The sequence below is a fragment of the Balaenoptera ricei genome, chromosome 15, assembly GCF_028023285.1.
Source record: "Balaenoptera ricei isolate mBalRic1 chromosome 15, mBalRic1.hap2, whole genome shotgun sequence".
NCBI lineage: Eukaryota > Metazoa > Chordata > Mammalia > Artiodactyla > Balaenopteridae > Balaenoptera > Balaenoptera ricei.
The window spans coordinates 15046600-15062129 of NC_082653.1; the positions used below are offsets into that span (position 1 = coordinate 15046600).

The 15530-nt window shown below is 39.6% G+C and overlaps 1 protein-coding gene, 1 long non-coding RNA gene and 1 pseudogene across 4 annotated transcripts in view; 1 reads left to right on the forward strand and 2 right to left on the reverse strand.

The window, feature by feature from the left end:
* LOC132348841 (uncharacterized) overlaps positions 1–15530 on the forward strand; it is a 95204-nt gene that overhangs the window by 14284 nt on the left and 65390 nt on the right. The gene's annotated exons all lie outside the window — the stretch shown is intronic.
* On the reverse strand, positions 3122–4004 carry LOC132349215 (GTP-binding nuclear protein Ran-like; annotated as a pseudogene).
* Positions 13601–15240, reverse strand: SPINT4 (serine peptidase inhibitor, Kunitz type 4). Its single transcript, XM_059897718.1, has 2 exons — positions 15126–15240; positions 13601–13788 (listed from the first exon to the last, which is right to left on the reverse strand). Exons 1-2 carry the CDS (start codon positions 15238–15240, stop codon positions 13601–13603), a joined length of 303 nt encoding a protein of 100 aa, XP_059753701.1.

Genomic DNA, 15530 nt, shown 5'->3' on the forward strand with positions numbered 1-15530 from the left:
TATCAACTTCTTTATTGACTTGGAGAAAGTAAAGAAAGTCACTTCTCTCAATCCCTCCCTTCAATCTCCAACTTTTCCCCATATGCTTAGAAACCTACTTCTAGGTTTCAGTGTTCTTCGCTCCTCCAAATGCTAGAATCACCATTTTGAGGGTAAATTATGTTTTAGTCGTCTACTACCCATGCCTCCCAAGGTGGGAACAAATCAGTCAGTATATATTATACAGGAAATGGAATGCCAATTAATTCATTAAGTGTGTTTCATTAAGAGAGCTTCTATCTTAGTTTAAAAAAACCAAAGCCATAATTGAAATCATGCTATGCAGATGCATCTGGGACTTTTTTTTTTTTTTTTAATTTATTTTTGGCTGCGTTGGGTCTTCATTGCGGTGCGCGGGCTTCTCATTGCGGTGGCTTCTCCCGTTGCGGAGCCTGGGCTCTAAGCCGGCGGGCTTCAGTAGTAGTGGCTCGCGGGTTCTAGAGTGCAGGCTCACTAATTGTGGCGCGTGGGATTAGTTGCCCCACGGCATGTGGGATCTTCCCCGACCAGGGCTTGAACCCCTGTCCCCTCCATTGGCAGGCAGATTCTTAACCACTACGCCACTGGGGAAGCCGTGGGACTTACTTTTATCCCTTAACATTATATTGCTGAGCTTTTAAAATAGCTACATGGATTACATCAATGTATCATAATTTAATTTTTTGGTATTAATGGCCAATTAGATAGTTTTTAAAGATTTTATCAAAATATAGTTGATTTATAATGTGGTGTTAATTTCTGCTGTACAGCAAAGTGATTCAGTTATATATGTATATATATGTGTGTGTATATATAAATATTCTTTTTCATATTCTTTTTTTTTTCTTTTTGGCTGTGTGGCACGGCACGTGGGATCTTAGTTCCCTGACCAGGGGTTGAACCCACGCCCTCTGTATTGGAAGGTGGATTCTTAACCACTGGACCACCAGGGAATTCCCTCATATTCTTTTCCATTATGGTTTATCACGGGATATTGAATATAGTTCCCTCTGCTATACAGTAGGACCTTGTTGTTTACCCATCCTATATATAAGTTTGCATCTGCTAATCCCAAATTCCCAGTCCTTCCCTCCCCCCCACCCCTTGGCAACCACAGGTCTGTTCTCTATGCCTGTGAGTCTGTTTCTATTTTGTAGATATGTTCATTTGTCTTGTTTTATTAATAGATTCCACATATAAGCGATATCATATGTTACTTGTCTCTCTCTCTCTTTTTTTTTGACTGTGCCACACAGCATGCGGGATCTTCCCCTGACCAGGGGTTGAACTCATGCCCCCTGCATTGGGAGCGTGGAGTCTTAACTACTGGACCACCAGGGAAGTCCTGTCTTTCTCTTTCTGACTTACTTCGCTTAGTATGACAATCTCTAAGTCCATCCATGTTGCTGCAAATGGCATTATTTCATTCTTTTTTATGGCTGAGTAATATTCCATTGTATATATGTACCACATCTTCTTTATCCATTCATCTGTCAATGGACATTTAGGTTGTTTCCATGTCTTGGCTATTGTAAATAGTGCTGCTATGAACATAGTAGATTGTTTTTGATAGATAATTACAAATAATGCTGTAGTGAATATTCTTGAACATGGATCTTTATGTACAATTATTTCTATGACATAAGTTTTTAGAGGTGAGCTTTGGGGTCAAAAGCATGTATTATACATTATAAAATTCAGCAGATATTACCCAGTTCATCACAGCCTTGCCAACGCTCATTTATCTGTAAATTTAAAGGGTGAAAAATGGCAGACCATTAACTTATATTTCCCTGACTACTAGTGGGGATGAGATTATTTTAGCATGGTGTTGACATTTTGAATTTGTGAATTGCCTTGCCTCTTCTTGCACTTTGGTTATTTTTATCTTGGGATATCTTTTTTCTTACTGATTTATGAGAGTACTTTATAAATTATGAGTCTTAATTTGCTGTAAGTGTTTTCTCCCAGGGTATTATTTGCCCTCTCATCCTGTTGTGGTTTCTTCAATTGTGTACTTTTAATGTTTATATAATTATATACATATAGTTATATGCTGAAATCTGTCATTCATAAATACATGAACACACAAACAAACATAGGGGCTTCTGAGGTTTCTGTCTTAGAAAGTCCTCTATCACTCCAAATTTAGAAAAATGTTTTCATATATTTTCTTCTATTAGTTTATCATTTTATTTTTTTTACATTTACAACCTTAATATATTTGATATTTATTTTTGTATAAATGTGTGGAGTAGGGATCTAATTTGACTACTGTATCAAATGAACAGCAAATTGTCTGATCATTTATTGAAGGATATATAAAATTTCCCTTGATTTGAAATGCTACTTCATCATTTTCTCAATTATACTTGGATCACTTTCTGGATTTTCTATCTCATTTATCTATGAATGTTTTTATTCCTGTACAACTACCACACTGCTTTTAAAAAATTGAGATATAATTTACATGCTCACAAATTTAATAGTTTTTAGCAAAGTCACAAATTGTGCAACCATCACCACTATTTAATTCCAGAACATTTTCACCACCCCAGAAAGAAAACTCATACACCATTCTCCCATTGCCCTAGCCCCTGGCAACCACTAATCTACTTTCTGTCGCTATAAATTTGCCTTGTCTGTATATTTCACATAAATAGAATCATACAATTTTGGGCCTTTTGTGTCTGGATCCTTTCACTTAATCTTTCCTTTCCCTTTCTCTCTCTCTCTCTTTTTTAAAAAAGATATTTGAAATAAAACTTTATTCTGATTCTAAACGAAAGGGAGGAATGACAGTAACAAGATTTCACCACTGAATATTGTGATGTGATAGTAGCAATCTTCTATTCGACACTAAAGGATAAACAGCTGCATTCTAAAACAGCTAAATATGCAGGTCCAAAAAAAAAAAGAAGGTATTTTTAAAACTGCCACATTCACTCTGAAGCCTGTCCTTCTCCTTCAGCACCCCAAAGGTTAAGCACATATCCTGCTCAACTTATATAATAATAAAGTGGCAAACATGCTGCACCACTGACATCATAGGACAGTTGCCTGTAAAACTAGACTTCTGACATTGTTCTCCAGACTCATTTTCTCACAGGTCGTCATCCTCATTTGGGTGAACAGTTGTCTGAGCAACCTCTCAGTCATGCTCATGTTACACAGCCAAAGCCAGGTGCATGACAGTCTGGTAGGGCAAGAGTAGGCATGCCACAAACTCCAAGTTAGGGTCTCTAATTAATTTTCTAGCCAGCCAGAGGAAGGGCTTTTCAAAGTTGAATTTACTTAGGACAGAAATTTCATAGTACTGAAATTTCTTTTTTTTAAAATTTATTTATTTATTTATTTGCTTCAGCAGTTGCGGCACATGGGCTCAGTAGTTGTGGCTGGCGGGCTCTAGAGCGCACGCTCAGTAGGTGTGGCGCACGGGCTTAGTTGCTCTGCGGCATGTGGGATCTTCCTGGACCAGGGATCCAACCCGTGTCCGCTGCATTGGCAGGCAGATTCTTAACCACTGCACTGCCAGGGAAGTCCCTGAAGATTCTTTTTTAGTGGAAGACAATTTTGTCTTACCTTTCCTGTCCTTAATATCCACTTTGTTGCCACACAGCACAGTGGGGGTGTTTTACATACTCCTACGAGATCTCCATGCCAGTTAAGCACATCCTTGTAAGTAACTCTTGATGTTACATCCAACATTATAATGCACACTGGGCTTAGATATAATAGCCATCTCTCAGTCCACCAAATTTCTTCTGACCAACTGACCATACATTGAACTTAATAGATCCTCTGCTGGTATGGAACACAAGGGGATGGACCTCAACACCCAAAGTAGCTGCATACTTCTTCTCAAATTCACCAGGCAAATGATGTTTCATGAAAATAGTTTTTCCAGTAACACCATCACCAACCAGTATAAGTTTGAACTGAACTTGGGGTTCTCCTTGGGTAGTCATTGTGATATTTCTTCCAGAAGCATCTCTGTGCCCCATCTTAACATAATATTTTTAAGGTTCATCCATGTTGTAGCATGTATCAGTACTTCATTCCTTTTTATTGCTAAATAATATTCCATTGTAGGAATATAGCACATTTTGTTTACCCATTCATCAACTGATGGGCATCTGGTTTATTTCCATTTTTTGGCAATTATGAATAAAACTTTTTCTTTTTTTGGCTGACTGCAGGGCTTGCGGGATCTTAGTTCCCCAACCAGGCATCAAACCCGTGCCCCCTGCAGTGGAAGCGTGGAATCGTAACCACTGGACCTCTAGGGAATTCCCTCCACTTTCTTGTTAGTGCCCTTTAAAGCACAATTTTTAAAAATTTGATGAAGACCAATGTATCTATTTTTTCTTTTGTCCCTTGTACTTTTAGTGTCATTCTAACAAACCATTGCCTAACCCAAGGTGACAAAGATTTGCCTCTGTGCATTTTCTTCTAAGAGTTTTATAGTTTTGGCTCTTACAGTTAGGTCTTTGATCCATTTTGTGTTAGTTATTGTATATGATGTGAGGTAGAGGTCCAATTTTACTCTTTTGCATGGGTATATCCTATCGTCCCAGCACCCAAGTGTTGAAAAAACGACTGAGTTCCCCACTGAATTATTTTGGCCCCTTTGTTGGAAATCAATTGATCAAAAATGTAAGAATTTATTTCTGGATGCTCAATTTTATTCAGTTGACCATATCGGGAGAAAATAGGGTTAATGTATCACAATAGGGTAAGTGAAGCAAACACCGAATTGCATAATACCATTGTATTAAGCAGTAAAGTTTAATAGAAGATAAAAAGCTTGAAATGTAGAAACATGAGGTGACTAGTCAGGCCTACCCCCCCGCCAGCTTTATTGAAGTACAGTTGATAAATAAAAATTATATTTAAGGTGTGGAACATGATGTTTTGATATACGTATACACTGTGAAGTGATAGCAAATTAACATATCCATCACCTCATATAATTACCATTTGTGTGTGTGTGTGTGTGTGTGTGTGTGTGTTGTGAGAATATTTAAGATCTACCTAGTAGAAGCTAAACTCTTGATGTCTATTCCTTACCGTTAGGCCAGGAGTCTGGAGGTGCCTTGCTCCATGGTTCCAACGGTGTCAACATTTTTATTTAACTTACTAACTAGCCCAGCTCCCAATAAGGAGAAGGAAAACTGAATGGGAGAGGGTCTAGGCTATAATGAATTGAATAAATATCCCCCAGCATGCTGGAAACCTTGGTGTTTTGCATGAAGTATCTCTGTTATCATGTGCAGTGAAAGTCCTGCGCTGCATGTCTCTGGGGGAAGAAAGTGAGATGTTCCATTTCAGTGGAAAGCACACAGCACAAAATTTTAGATGAAAGAGGTGTGAGGCAGAAAACAATGAGGGTCATTAAATTTCCTTTATTTTTTTTTCCATTGCGTTTTCTGTCCTGTCTAGTAGAAAACTAACAATTGAAAGTTCTTGAGAAATGCTTGAGACACTCATGTACCCAGTAGCATTCCACTAGAGGGAAGGACTTTGTATCGGACCAGGCAATTTCATTGCAGTTATATTTCACTTCCGGCTAAGCCTCTTTTTTCTGTGGTGTCACAGCTTCCTTAACCCACATTTATGGGCTCAATTGGAATTCTCTTTCATCTGGTAAAGCAGGAAAAGAAGGATTATATTTTTATCTAAAGTGAATGAGCCTATCAAGGGGGATATGATTAATGCTTCACCGAAGGGACTCTGAAGCCCTAGAGCATGTATTGTACATCATCTGAGGCGGTAAAGGTTCATGGAAGTTAGAAAGCATGAAAGCCTGAAAGATGGAAAGATTAAAAACTACCCAGGAAGTCCCACCATGAGCTTATATTTCTTCTGTCTAGAATGTTACTTTGGGTTACCCAATGTGTAAAGAGCCCAGTTAAACAGAGGTTCTGGCCAAAGGTGGGGCAATATGGAATGTACAATATTTGGAGGAGGAATGTTTTTAAAACAAGTTACAGCCTTATAAGATACAGCACAAATATGCTACGTATTTTTCCTTGCTTGTATTATAGAATTAAATGAAATTCCCTCTTCTCCATTTTACTTACTGTTTTATTTAAGATATGTTGGTTGATGTTGAAACTTGCCATTTGATACGCTGGTTGCAGAATTTCCTGGCAGGATTCAGGTAGTGCTAAAAGAGAAGGGACTTTACCTGTACAACCCTAGCTCTGAAGGTAGTTGAGGTAGTGAACGGGACTTCCAATGGTCTCTTTTTGGGTTGTGTTAAATGCTTTTGGCTATTTTAATCATAAGCCTTAAAAAGTTTATGAATGGAAAACAGTGCATATTAGTTAAAGACTCAAGGGGTGGAATGTAGTGAGTATTTTTGGTTTTGTCCACTATCCTCCATCTGGTAATAGCACACCAATTTTTCTTTGCAGAACTTTCCCTCCACATATTGGACTCTCAGTCATGGTGTCCTTTCTTTCCTATAAGTGTGGGCAGGAACAACTCATGAATGGGAGAATGGGGAGCTGTGAGTATTTGGATAAGAGTCAGAGAATCTAGGCTTTTAATGTTCAGGGATTTTGGTTCATATTGGGCAAATTTTTTTTTTTTTTAATTTTTTGGCCTTGCCATGCAGCACGTGGGATCTTAATTCCCTGATCAGGGATCGAACCTGTGCCTGCTACATTGGAAGCGTGGAGTCTTAACCACTGGACCGCCAGGGAAGTCCCAGGCAAATCTTAATTCTGTTATCTTATTAGTGCCAGGATATTTTCTTTTTGCTAAGGGGATAAATTATTATTTTGTACTTGGACATTATGAGTGAGAAAGGTTTAAAACATTTTAGCTTGTAATGCATAGACTGTATCAATTCTGTTATATATATTATGACTCCACATCTCCATGTGATTAATAATATATATTCTAAGTGGCAACAAATATAAGCAACCTTGATATGGATCTAGGTGGAACATTATTTTTGAAAAATGTTAAACTTATGTTTTAAAATTTCTGATACCCTTTAAATGTTTTTGCATACTTGAGTTCTAGAGTGTCATTATGATCCAGTCCTGTGCTGATAACGTAATCAATATACAATTAGTTTCTCTGCTATGCAAGGTCATATATTGTTAGAGGAAGCCAAGGGAGGCATAATTCCTTTTTTATTTTTAAGGCTTTCATAATTAAACTGTATAAAAGACTTGGAATCTGATTTAATAGTCAGTGGGTAGAGGCTAAGTATCTTGTGTTGGCTGGAGTACATTCTCCACAGCATGGAGAAAGATCAGGCCAAAAGCTGGAGTAAAAGGTATCTGAAGGTTCTGGTTCCATGGTTCCAGCAAGGTTAACATCTTTGCTTCTCCTGATCACCAGCTCCATTGTCCTTATTAGGACAAGGCTGAATAGTGGCAGGGCTGGGTGGGAGAGGCCCTAGGCTATAATGAAGGAATAAATATATTCCAGAGTGCTGAATACCTTGTATTTTTCCCCTATGTGTTCAGAAGAAGGGCTAATTGATGGCACCATTATTTAAATATTGGGTTCCCGAAGTTCCTGTGTGGTCGTGTGCAAGCATGGGAGTGAATGTTCAGAACTGCAGGTCCTCAGGGAGAGAAGATGAAATGTTCCATTTCAGTGTGTGAGGTCTAAGACACTGGGTGAAAATGTTATGGGGTGGAAAACAGTGAGGGTCATTAACTCCCTGCTTTGTCTGGGTAAAACTTTTAAAAGAAGGATGCTTGAGAAAAGCTTGGAGTACCTAGTAAACCCATTAGAAGTCTATTTAAATAAGGAAGGAGTCTACATTAGACCAGTTATGACATGGTCCAAAGGCACAAGTACATTTTATGAGAAAGCAAATTACACTCTCAGCCCATGAAATATACTCTTCTTGTTGTGTTGTGTTGTGTTGTCACAGTATTTGAAATCCACACTTATGGTTTCTTCAGGAATTCTCAAAGACCAGATGACTAATGGTGAAAAAAGGGTCTGATTTGCACAGTCCTTCTGTGTATGTGTGTTAGGACCGATTGAAAACAACTGCTTCAACATTTATAGCTCCATTACCCTGAAGGACAGCGAGGAATGAAAATTTTCCAAGTGGCAAGAGCTTGAGGAAATATCTGTCCTTGTCCACTTTACCTGGAAGCAAAGACAACCTAATTCATGGATTTATGGGAAGTTGTAATGGTCTGCCTGTATTACAAGGATAGTGGAATCAGTAAGATTAAAAATTGGTGAGAACAAGGACTTCCCTGGTGGTGCAGTGGTTAAGAGTCTGCCTGCCAATGCAGGAGACACGGGTTCAAGCCCTAGTCCGGGAAGAGCCCACATGTTCTGGAGCAACTAAGCCCGTGCACCACAACTACTGAGCCTGTGCTCTAGACCCTGCAAGCCACAACCACTGAGTCCGAGTGCCACAACTACTGAAGCCCACGTGATCTAGGGCCCATGCTCCATAACAGGAGAAGCCACCGCAATGAGAAGCACCGCAACGAAGAGTAGCCCCCGCTCTCCTGGAATGAGAGAAAGCCTGCATGCTGCAACAAAGACCCAATGCAGCCAAAAAGTTAATTAATTAATTAATTTAAAAAAATCTGGCCAGAGAGGAAAAAAATGTATATTTATCTACAAGAGATATGTATCTTGTTCATCTTGCAGTTATTTTACTTCTTGGATATTTATATTCATATCTTTCACCAAATTTGGGAAGTTTTCAGTCATATTTTGTCAAATATTCTTTCCTCCTTTTCTGTCTCACTTCTCCTTCTGGGACTCCCACAACGAGTACGTTGGTATATTTTGATGATGTCCTACAGGTGTATTTTCTTTCTGTCCTTGAGACTTGATAATTTCCATTGTCTTATGTTCAAGTTCACTGCTTTTTTCTTTTGCCTGCTTAAATCTGCCTTTGAATCCCTCTAATGAATTTTTCATTTCAGTTATTGTACTTTTCAGCTCCAGAATTTCTTTTCTGTTTGTTTTTAGTTAAAAAAATCTCTTTATTGATATTTCCATTTTATTCATACATTTTCTTTACTTTCTTCATGTTAGTTCTTTGAGCATCTTTAAGACAGTTGTTTTAAAATCTTTATCTAGTAGATCTTCTATCAGATCTTCTTCAGGGACAGTTTTGGTTGATTTATTTTTTAAAATTTGAATGGTCCATACTTTCATATTTCTTCGTATGCCTTGTGATTTTTTTTTTTTTTTGGTGAAAATTGGACATTTGAATCTAATAATGTGGTAACTCTGGAAATCAGATTCTCCCCCTTCTCCAGGGAGTGGTTTTATTTTGTTACTGTTTTTGTGCTTTTTCTTTCTTTTTTTTTTTGATTGCCTTAGGTTGTCCCTGTGATCAGCCTGAAATGTAAACTTAAGATATTCTCACATCTTTTCTGAGCCCTTTCCTGGACATGCATGCTCACTTTCTAATTTTTCCTATATATGTAGTTATTTTTTAAATGTCCTAATCTTTAACGTCCGGCTCCCAAAAAGAAAAAAATGAAGGGTAGGGAAAGGGCACTGGCCCTTTAAATCCCTGGAAGTCACTTTGGCTTGAAGGGGAGGGGCTTGTAACAATGAGAGGAAGTGCTTCTTTATATGATCAGAAGTAGAAATCAGCAGTCAGAGCATAGATCCCTGATATCTAGAGAACAGTATTCTTTTTGCCCAAGTTGGCTGCCACAGCTATGTTAAGCTGCTCCAGGAACATGTGCACAGCTGTCAGCCATGTGGCTGGGGGTGGAGAATATGTAGCTGCTGCTCTGCTAAGACCTGAAATTGACTGAAATTAATTGCAACTATTATCCAAGCCCTCCCCTGGAAGTTGCAAGCCTTCAATAGACTCCAGAGTTTCAAAATAATTACCTCAGAAGATTCTGCCAGTGCCACTGTTGTCTAGGTGGGCAGACAGATTTCTGGTGCTTCTTACTATGCCATCTTCCCCTACCTTAATTTTTATATTTTAAAGTTCTGGGAATTCCCTGGCGGTCCAGTGGTTAGGACTTGGTGCTTTCACTGCCATGGCTGGGGTTCAGTCCCTGGTTGGGGAACTGAGATCCCGCAAGCCGAGTGGCTTGGCCGACTACAACAGCAGCAACAACAAAACTTCTTTATTCCTCTCTGATATTTGTGAGGGCTCCTCGACCTCATCTGCTACCATCACTAATTCGTACTTTGGCTGTATGCTTTTGATTTATCTCAGCTATTGTGTCATTTACGTTACCTATTAAATTTTCCAAACCCTGTATTTTTTGTTGGTTCTTCTTTGTTAATATATGTTCCTGCTTAACATATCAATATGCACTCTTATCTAGTTGAGAATATTAATTATGTCTATTTCATTTATCTCTTCAATTAATTCAGGGTTATTTCCTATTGGTTATTTAGCTTGTTGTTTCTCTTTGTTGACATGTTTGTGGTAAAATTTGTTTGTGATCATTTGTCCATCGGAATATGAGCAGTTTTTGCTTTTATTGTGTATGTATGTGGTGGATGGGTTAGTGTGAGAAGGACAAGGCAGTGTTGGGAAGAAGGGCCAAAGCCCATATCTCTTACCTGGCACTTCTCTTGGTTGATTTAAAGTGGATGGTGGAAAATTCCAGCCAGAGACTCACAATAATACAATCTGGGCTTATTTATACCCATTTGCTACTTCCTGAATAACACTATTCCCCCGCATGCTCAGGGAACATATCTTCTGCCTTTGATGTGTTTTCTATGGAAATTTTTTTTCTCTTAGGTTCAGTTATCTATCCCTCAGTGTGTATAGGAAGAAGGGAAAACAAACTCTGTGTCTGGCTAGTCCAATTGCACCTGTTTTTATACACCCCTTACTCTAGCTGGGCTCTGAGACCACCACTATGTCATCTCAATTGCCCTTGCAGTATCTTGGGGCTGTTACTGCTTTGGTAAGGGAGCAGACACTGACAGACTCAGATTTTTGTGTTGGGGAGAATAACACAACTCAAAAGCTGTCACACAACTCATTCTCCCACCTTTGGTGCCCAGCTCTCTGTCTTAGGCATCAAAATATCCTTTTCTCTCCAAGATACAACTGCCCTCTTTCTTCAAAGGATTCTTAGTCTTGACTTTAGTTATTAATATTTATATACCTTCTTTTTACTTCTCTGGCTTTTCCAGGAGTTGACTGAAAGAGGGAGCAAACAGGACCATGGGTATATGTTATTTTGTCTCCAACAAACTTTCCACTTCTGGGACACCCAGCTTCATGACTCATGATAGGAAAATCTCAGAACTTCCATTTACGTGGACCAGTCAGATTAACCTAGTCCCTATATTTCAGGGTCCACAGCATGTCTCCTGCAGCTGTTGGGGCTCAAGAATGACTTGTAATTCTAGAGTCTTCACCAAAGTTCGAATGTACACATGTTCAGAGTAAACCCTGTCTGGATGAGGGTCTGATTTTGAAGTAATCAGAATTTTTGCAAAAAATTGTCTCTGCTTAGGGGACTGGTTTTCTTATTCTTAAGACTGAGCAGACACCAGACTTACATGTCTAGCTACAGGATCTCACTGGTTCACAGTGCCTCTGACATTGGCCCTAGCCACCAGTGGTCGAGGATGTGATTCACAGGTGAGGGATTGGACTTTGTCAATAAGATGGACAGGAAAGGTATGCAGGGAAGGGATGCCTGAAGAAATTCAGAGATGAGATGGCCAAGCTGAGTATCCCACAGCTGGGAAGATCATGGTCATGCCGAACCTTGCAGCATTATATTCAGAAGACTTGCAAAACAGTGTTAGGATGACCATTCTCTTGGGAGCTAAAACACAGTCACTGAATTGAAGCTGAGAGTTCTTTTCCCAGAAGGATGGAGAAGAGCCAAGTCGAATGTCCATGATGAAGGTACTAAAAAATGTCCAAATAACTATGATAAATAGAGATTATGTCAGCAAGTTAGTTTAACTAATCGGGACTCCTGGTTTGGTAAACATGAATCAGAAAACAACACAGAGAAAAATTTGTTATGAGTGCAAGAACATTTCACTTGAGTGTCAGGTTCACTGCTTGGTTTGATTTTCAGGACAAAGAGTAGCACAGATTTGGTACTTTGGTTCTACCAATTACGCAACCTGAGAGGCAAAGTGATACAAACCTATCCATATTTGGCTCATCACACCTGTAACAGTGTAAGCATTGAGTACATGCGTGAGGAATGGCTCAGTGGGGAGAGGGGAGTAATGGCTAGGACCAGCTCACATTCCAGCTCCGGATAAGGTGGTGGGGGTCTGGGGGAGGATGTTCAGAGAGGAGGAAGGGCTGACACATAAAGTTCTTTCATTTTAATGATCATACAACTAGTTCTCAGGAAACACAACACTGCAGTCAGGAAAATAGCAAATGGATGCAACTTTCAAGGATTATGGGACTTACAAAGATCTTAAAATTGGTCTGATTTTTCCTACATCTGTGTTTCAGACGGTGTATCAAGAAGCTCCAGAATTTTTAAACTTGTAATCCACTATGACCTGTTTAAGCAAAACAAAAAAACAGACCTGTGTTATAGGTTTTGGAAAGTCTCCCTCTACTAATTTAAGTCATTTTTATCTCAGGGGAAGCCCAGAGGATGCCATCTCTTTCAATATCCTTCCTCTTGCATTGATTAAGCTCTCATTCTTCATTAATCTCTCATTCTTTCATTCCCTCAAAACTTAGTCATTGTCTTCTAGGTGCCAGGAACTGCAAAGAGTCACTAGGAGGGACTTCCCTGGTGGTCCAGTGGTTAAGACTTCACCTTCCAATGCAGAGGGTGCAGGTTTGATCCCTGGTCGGGGAGCTAAGATCCCACATGCCTCGGGCCAAAAAACCAAAACATAAAACAGAAGCAATATTGTAACAAATTCAATGAAGACTTTAAAAATAGTCCACATCAAAAAAATCTAAAAAAAAAAAGAGTCACTGGGGATATTAAATAAATAAAACAAAATTTCTGCTTTTGAGTTACTCCCAAGGCCATGCTCCATCTCAGTTTCATGGAAATCAGCCATGCCATAGTGGTGTTACCTCCATGGACCTCTTTCTAGTTCCTATGACTTGGAAATGGTGCAGTGTGGGCTGGGACCTTAGCTGTATAAAACGGTATGTTGCTATGGGAAGTTCACAGGTCTGGGAGTTCAAGCTTGGGTCTTGGTGATCACATAAGATGATCACGTAAGATGATCCAGCCCTGGATGATCAGATTTGTTTAGGAATCTTGCCATGTCATTTAATAATGTGATCTGGGGCCAGTTAGTTACCTCTACTGGACGTGGTTTCCTCATCTGCCATATAAAAATAATGGTACACATCTATCTTAGGGTGTTTTTAGTTTTAAATTCTATCAATATATGTAAATTACTTAGTGTAGTACCCAGCACATGGTAATTGTCCAATAAATGATGGCTATTATGTTCTCTCTGGACTTTTGATTTCCTAACTGCAAACTGACAAGTGATTCTGAGATCCAACCCAACTATTAAACCTTTTGATTATGACAGTCCTCCCTCTTCCCATCCCAAACCAGGGTTTGTCCTGGGATCTCAGAGCCTCTCCGTTTCCTCTCCCCAAGGACCAAGGACAAGATTGAATTCCTTACTTCACCGCTGCTTTGTACTCTTCATCGCAGGCTACTTGACATTCTATTTTAAGCTTGTAGTTGTTAAGATTGCCATCACAGCCAGAGTAGACAAAACTTTCACATCTTTTGGAAGTTTTGTTGTAGAAATATCTAAGGTGAATTTCAAAGCAGCTGCCAAAACGGTAGTCCATTAAGCAGGGATCTGCATGAGAGGTTCCCACTGAGTTAGGGGGAAATAGAGAGTTGTCTTCACAGGCCCTTAAAAATTTCTCACATTAGTCTGGAGATATTCCCTATTCAAGGTCACTGAAAGGCATTTGGTTTTCTCTTGGTATTAGGATCACTTGGCAAGGTTGCCCTTGGGCATGGAAATTGATTAAAACTCTAGGTTCTGGTCCTGGGCAGTGACTTGGAGACATAGTGAGCAGTGAAAAAGGAAGTTCTATCAGGTATCTTGTGCAAAGTAATGAGGTTTACCTGTCACATCTTACATTTTATTAAAGCACAATCTCCTGCTTCTCCATACTTTCATCCTTCTCTCCTCTTAACTGCCTGCATGGGACATACAATGCTTACCCTCCAGTTTTCATAGACTCACTATACTAACCATGCCCCCAGTTTGAGGTAACTGTGCCTGCTACTCGACACAGGATACATACCAAGATGCATAACCCTGGAGGTGACGCTCTTTCACCCTCATACCCTGTCATCTCTCCCCCTGTCCCCTTGCCACAGGCAAATCTTCTGTTTTTATTCAACATGGTTGTATTGGCAACCCAGAGATCGTTATTCATCCTATTCAAGCAGCCAGACTGGAATATATTCCTTGGAAAAAGTAACTATTTAAATACAGTTACATACATAATCTTATTTTATACAAACACACTCTGATACAGGCATTTTTCTGATCTATGTGTAACACAAGGGAAACTGAAGCTAAGGGATGGTAAGGGATTGAGTGACTTGAACGAGTGTACATATTTGCTAAGAGGCAGGGCCGAAATTTGGGGTGTCTGACTCACGGTGTAGACTGTGCTATCTCCCCATGTTACGGAAGCACTCGAGCCTGTACACATTATCTGTGGAAGAAAACATCACTGCCTTTCACATCTGCATGTTGAGCTCCTCTGAACAGCGACCATGTGTTCAAGCATTCTCTACTCCCCCAGAGCCTAGATATTGAAAATGCCTGTCTGTTCAGTTTTCCTTTTTTTTCCCCTCTCATCTCAGTACCTACTCTTGAATGGCCTGAGATCTTTGAAATTTGCCATGAAACCCCTAATTCAGAATACTTCTAGTCCTTTGCACCTCCTACAAAAGAGAGTCCCATGCGGAAAGGACTTACTGGTGTCATAGTTTGTTTTTTTTTCTCATCAGATGCCTAGAGTAGATAATGCCCCAAGTCAAGGTAGTAAGAGTTTATGGGTATTGACACAAAAGGAGGACCTTCCTGGACCACCTGGATATCAAGTTTTTTCTAACTCTTTCTTCCTCCTTCATAATTAGTCTTTGGATTTATTTTCTGTTTCAGTTTCATACCTTTGAGTTTTCCACATATTTTCTCAGAAATCCTAGTAACACCACCCATTAGTGGGGTAGTCAGCAAGAAGAAGGCGAAGAACCCCAAAAGAAATCCCAGCTCAGTAGACTTCATGGTGCAGCTAGCAGCAAGTAGGAGAGTCTTGGTATCAACTGGTGTTATATTTTGGACCTGATACTTGAGAGGGCTGAACCCACTTACCGCAAGGGCCAGGACTGGGCATTTCCAGGTATTGAGTTGGACGGTGAGTACTTGGGTATCCAGCCATGAAGCTGAAAGTCCCAGGCTGATTAGACCCCTGATAGTGAGTCTCATGTTTATCTAGAATGCAGAGCTTCTGGGTATGTTTAACCATGGAGGGTAGAACCATCGGAGCATTGAATTAAAAAGGGATTGCTTCCTTT

Excerpts from the sequence above, each read along its gene's own strand:
- SPINT4 (XM_059897718.1), bottom strand. The coding sequence starts at position 15,240 with ATGAAGTCTACTGAGCTGGGATTTCTTTTGGGGTTCTTCGCCTTCTTC. Across the intron at positions 13,789-15,125 it reads AATATGTGGAAAACTCAAAG|ATCCCTGCTTAATGGACTAC; the intron begins GTATGAAACTGA and ends CCTCTCATGCAG.